General features: G+C 45.3%; 1 protein-coding gene across 1 annotated transcript; it reads right to left on the bottom strand.

The window, feature by feature from the left end:
- Positions 1-368: 368 nt before the first annotated feature.
- On the bottom strand, positions 369-3,382 carry LOC104530303 (butyrophilin-like protein 9; the record flags this gene model as incomplete). The annotated part of the gene is made up of 4 exons (XM_010174845.2): positions 3,335-3,382; positions 2,821-2,902; positions 2,082-2,423; positions 369-644 (listed from the first exon to the last, which is right to left on the bottom strand). Coding segments are annotated over exons 1-4 (748 nt in total), but the record flags the coding sequence as incomplete, so codon positions are not given.
- Positions 3,383-5,854: the final 2,472 nt, after the last annotated feature.

Raw genomic sequence — 5,854 nt, 5'->3', positions numbered from 1 at the left:
GAGCCATGGAGAGGCACGTGGAAAAACAGCACCTGTGGAAGAAAATGTTTGAGTATTATCTGACAATGTGCAATCTTTCCTTCAAATTTGAGTACCACCCAAAGAGATCTTGTAGTGATGAATGAAGAAATAGCCAGAGCCCTACATTGTCAGGTAGAGCCTGTATTCTCTAGGGATGTATACAACATCTAGGGCAAGAAGGATCCTTCTCCTTTCTCACTTCAACCTGTCCTACCTGCCGTCACACATGTCAGTCTGGGCTCCATCTGGCTGAACTGGACAGCTACTCTCTATCACTGGAAAGGGCCTTACAGGGCTTCTAGGACAATGAGTCAAGAGCAAAGATTTCTCAGGACCATGTGACTTACTTGAGAGGCGCACAGTAGTTTTCTTCTCAGTCTGCACCAGGGGGTTCAGGATTTGACAGGTGACTTCTCCCACTTCCTCTCCTGTAACTGTGACTCGACTCAGCACACTGAAGAGTTGCTTGTTGTCCTGGTGTATTGTAGTGTCTGGAGACAACCTCTGTTTATTCTGAGTAACCCACTGGACAGTAGGTTTGGGGAACCATCCATGTGATCTGCAGGCAAGCTCGAGCCCTTGCCCTTGGGGACCCAATATTTCAAAGAATACTTCACTGATACCTTAAAGGCAAGAGAGTTTGTTAGTGGGAGAAGTGTGTTTCCATGGACGCAGCTCTACCTTGGATTTACAGTTCTTTCTTAATCTAGAGTTTGGCCCAATTTCCAGTTTCTCTCAGTCCTTAATCCAATCCTTAAAATGGTCTTTCTGAGATCCCAGACTCTATCTGCCATATATGCCATTTTTTCTTTGGCTGAGAAAAAGCCACACTGCAGGATGACTTTGTCTCTTAGCTCCCCACTACTTCTTGGGAGAGACAGAGAGAGGATGTGTGACTTTATATCCGTGTTTTAGCATGAAAAAGCCTGAGGAGTTAGAAAGCACAAAACAGCACAATAAATCATGTTCAGCTTTTTTCTTGGCACATCCCTAGTTCATGCTAGGTGGGCATAAAGGTGGACATAGATGGTCACTGCATAGGGACTACACCAAAGCTGCTCTAGTGTGGTGAGGTGGGAGGCACCACACTTATTTCTAAGTCAGACTCCTGAGTCTGAGCTGGATTTCATAGGAATTTTTTGTGTTCAATAGTAAGAAATGGGCACTAGCCAGAAGTTTTTCCTCTCTCCTATCTCAAAACCTTGTCTAATCTCATTTGGATTAAGAGATGCTGTTTTCCATCAGTCCAGGCTGACCAGCTCCACCTGACAGTATAGATACCTGTACACAAATGATATCTACTGTCCAACTGGGAGGTGAACTGCTGGCTCAGAACCTCTCCTTAACCCAGTTGAGAAGTTGCAAGAGTGAAGACAGGGGAACCATTCAGTCAAGGATCTTGAATACTTGTATGTCTATCAAGTGGTCTTATATCAACCCAGCAGTGATTATTGCAGCTAGCCAGCCCCATGCATGCCACAACAAGGCTCAGACGAGGGCTAAAGCCTTCAGAACATCCTTTGGCCTAGGAACTCAACCCCGTCTCTTAGCAGCTTTAAGAAGCTGTTCCTGCATGCTCCATTTCAACATACAATGCAACTGCCTTTGAGTAAGCATGCTGAAATCCAGGCCCTGTCTCTCCCAGAAGATTCAGGTTTAAAACTGCCTCCTTGCTTAAAACTACTACTGGTATCCCTACCATGGCAGGGGGGGTTGGAACTGGATGATCTTTAAGGTCCTTTCCAACCCAAACCATTCTATGATTCTACAAAGGCTACCATGACCCTCACGGGGCTGGTCAGATCACCAGTTCCCCGGGTTCTCCCCTGGGTGGTGGCACATAGGTTGAACTTTTCTTGGCTCCTTACAGACCTCTCAGTGACTTAGAATTAAAGTATCACATCTGATCAAAAAGTAGGTGCCATGTTGCCCACTGGCTGACATGAATGGGGACTTGATATGTTGGGTTGTATGAGGGGGGCATCAGCTGGAGGACAGTGCACTTTTGGAGAGCTTTTGTCCCTCTGTAAAGACTCCACCCCTTCCATGAAATTTCCAACCTGCAATGCTGAGCACAGTGGCTGTATCAGCACTCCAGTCCCTGGACTTCACGACGCAGCTGTATGTTCCTTCATCTTCTGGCTGGATGTTCTTCAATATTAGGGACACATTCCCAGTGGCAAATCCATCTGTTGGCAATGATGTCCTCCCGAGGTATTTCTGTGCTGGTTTGCCACCAAACTGCCTGAATGTGTGGATACCCTCTATACGCCCATCTGTGATTTTCTTCCATTGCACTTCAATGTTGTCTAGTGGCTTGGTGGAGGACACATGGCAAGGAAGGATTGTGTCCTGGCCAACAACTCCCATTACATTCTGGGGAGAGGTGACCACAAAATTTTCTGTGAAAACCAAACTTGAGTGAGAATCGGACTGAAAACAATCAGAAAATGTACAACTGTGAAGGACACAGAAAACTGGGACAAACATTTATCCCTGTTCCAGAGAAAGGAGAACAATTGAAAGTTGTAAATACTCGCTAATGACATTGGTCCCTTCTGTTAAGGCACATTCAGGCCAGGAGACAATAGAACACACCAGAAAGATGCCAAACAATTAAAAACAAAAATCCCAGGAGATATTTTGGGGAAATTGACAATTTGGGAAAAAAATTAGGAAAGCATAATCAATGATTTGATGAAAATGGTTAACATGTTTTCTTTAGTTTCTATAAAAGCTTCTTTAGTTTTTATAACATATATATAAATTCATTTTGGTTCAGAGAATTCACTCCGTCACTTTCTCCTTTTTTTGTTTTCCCTGGGGCAAAATGGGAACTGGGGAAACTGGAAAGCCCAAAGTGATAGAAGAGAGGGAGAAACTGGGCTAATAAAAGTGATATAGGATGGGATTATCTTGAGGAAAAGGAGGCAGAAGCTAAAAAGAATGTACAGAGGCATTTCATCCAGCTTCCCAGCCTGCCTTGATCCTTTCCAAGCCCGTGTCACCAGCAGTGGGACAGGTGTGCCCATGCAGACAGGGAAATGGCATTGGTGCTGGGTCAGGGGTAGATGTGGCAGAGCTGCATTGATTTAGGACTTCCTCATCTCCACCAAGGGATAGAAATTCAAGCTGGAAAGGATTGGATTCCCCAAGAGCAGAGTGGGAGAGCAGCTCTGTCTCTTTTGGAGTTAAAATTAGGAGTTCTCAGGAGACCATGACACTTAGCTTGAGCACTTCTTATCATCTGCAGACTTTAATCCCTCAGAAATGAGCAGAAGAGCTTAAGAAAGCAATTACCTGAGAAAGGGACAGCTGCAAGCAATGCCCCAGCAAACAAGAGCCATCTCCTCTGTTCCATACCTGCAGTCACACATGTGGGACAATCATGCAGCTGACCTGAAACAGGCACAGGAGGGAAGTACACAAAGAAGGGAAATCCTGTCCCAAACCCACCTGATATCTTTCAAATGACACTTGCCATCGGCTACACCTTCTGAAGGTGCAAAGCACTCAAGCAGTTGAGTTTAGACAATCAAGAAAACTTGTGCCTTCCCAGAGATCTCAATTGGCTTTTCAGCTTCTGGGAATTTCTCATGGTCTAACATGCTCCCAGGAAGTTGTGACAGGGTGTGCAAGAGAGAAAAATTCAACCCAGCCCCCATTGCTTGCTGCAAAATTTGATGGACGTCTTAATTAACACACCAGCTTAAAACTCTGGGTTGCACAACTCTGTGTCCATGCTCTGAGATGGGGGCAGGAGGGAGGAGGAAGAAATTCTGTTTATCTACTCCCATGCCTAAGTTTGGAGGATGGAGAAACCGTTATGTTTGCTGCCCTGAAGATCCATAGAGCCGGCAATGTGTGCTGGCAGCCCAGAAGGCCAATAACCATGTCCTGGGCTGCATCAAGAGAAGAGTGGACAGCAGGTAGAGGGAGGTGATTCTCCCCCTCTACTCCAGACCCCACCTGGAGTACTGCATCCAGTTCTGGAGCTCCCATCACAACAGAAACATAGAGCAGATAGAACAAGTCCAGAGGAGGCCACCAGGATGATGCGAGGGCTGGAGCAGCTCTGCTGTGAGGACAGGCTGAGAGAGTTGGGGCTGTTGAGCCTGGAGAAGAGAAGGCTCCGGGGAGATCTTATAGCAGCCTTCCAATACCTGAAGGGGGCCTATAGGAAAGCTGGGGAGGGACTTTTCATAAGGGCAGTTAATGACAGAACAAGGGGAAATGGTACTAAACTGAAAGAGGGGAGGTTAAATTAGATATTAGGAAGAAATTCTTGACTGTGAGGTTGGTCAGACACTGGAACAGGTTGGCCAGAGAAGCTGTGGCTGCTCCTCCCTGAAAGTGTTCAAGGCCAGGCTGGATTAGGCTTTGAGAAACCTGGTCTAGTGGAAGGTGTCCCTGCTGATGGCAGGGGGGTTGGAACTGGATGGGCTTTAAGGTCCCTTCCAACCCAAAACATTCTGTGATTCTGATTCTATGAAGGTATAGCTTCCAGAGAACCATCAGACTGTAGAGTGACTGCTCTGAGACAAACCTGATATAATGTAGGGAGCTGCACCACAGTCAGCTTTGCTGCACTACACTAAAAACCTTGCCCTTCTCTCTCTCTGGCCCTCTTTGTGGACTTTGACATTTCCAGTAGATGGTTGACTGTCCTTATCTCAGTCCCCGTAGCAACACTTTTGATGTGATATCTTTATTACTTTATTAGTGTTCAATATTCCATGTTTAGCAAACAGTGAGGAATGTAGGGCAACCTGATGACTTCCAAGCAGGAATAAATCAACCTGCACTGTTGTGTCTGGAGGCATCCTTACATCCCACAAAAGGTGACCTATAGGTCTCACAGCTCCATCTGATGTGACTAAATTGGATGCTGTTAGACTAGGCATGATGGTGTGGCAAGGCATACCACTAATCTACCCTATTCTTAATTAATTCTGGTTGCTCTTAGGAATATTTATGATACATGGAGGGAAATGGGCATTGCTAGGTCTCATATCTTCCAAGAAGCCAGAGGTCTTAAGGTGATGACCACAGCCTTAGCTCCACTGACTGCATGGTGAACATCTCCATAAACTAACGCAGGCAGGTCAGGGTGTTGAATGTGACACTGCAACTGGCACTAAATTTTATAAACGATCATGCTAAATTCTGCTCTTTCTATTCTCCAGGAGTTTTTGTGGTTTTGGACACACACTAAGTTGGTCCTTTCAGGTAATTCTCCCAGGAGGCCATATGAAGTTTTGTTGGAGACATTAATTTGGAGATCTAATATAGGAAAGGGATTAATCTTGCTTAGAGATGAGGGAAGTTGCTCCTCAGTTGCTTAAAAAGAGGTCTCTAGGGCTATTTCAAATATTATTTGGGTTGGGGTACTAAAACAGGCATTTGGGGAGGGGCAAAGCAGATATGACACAGGATTTGTAGAAACCTGTTCCCATTTGGATCAGCAGCTGGAGGCTTAGACACTCAAAAATGTCACAAGACACCTCTGCTTAGACTTCACCTGGCTCTTACAGAATCAATTGAAATTCAGGGAATTCCCACCCATCCAACCTACTTTCAGCTTCTACCCAAGCCTGAGATAACTTGCACTGATGCTACTGGATACATCAGAGAGCAGAAAGCAACATCAGATACAGACAGGAATATATAGACAGGTGAGTTCCAGCCACCACATACTGAGACCTTAGGCACCTCGAATACCAACACTCATATTTCTGCTGACAAATGTCACATTTTTTCTTACATCTAACTTTTAAAAATTTTCCTGTTGTCCAAGGAGGGTCCAAAAGAAACCTTGCTGTCCAACAAGTCA

This window comes from Antrostomus carolinensis, unplaced genomic scaffold (genome assembly GCF_000700745.2).
Source record: "Antrostomus carolinensis isolate BGI_N321 unplaced genomic scaffold, ASM70074v2 scaffold10899, whole genome shotgun sequence".
Lineage (NCBI taxonomy): Eukaryota > Metazoa > Chordata > Aves > Caprimulgiformes > Caprimulgidae > Antrostomus > Antrostomus carolinensis.
The sequence above is the reverse complement of the archived record's forward strand: the minus strand, read 5'-3'. Positions and strand labels throughout refer to the sequence as shown.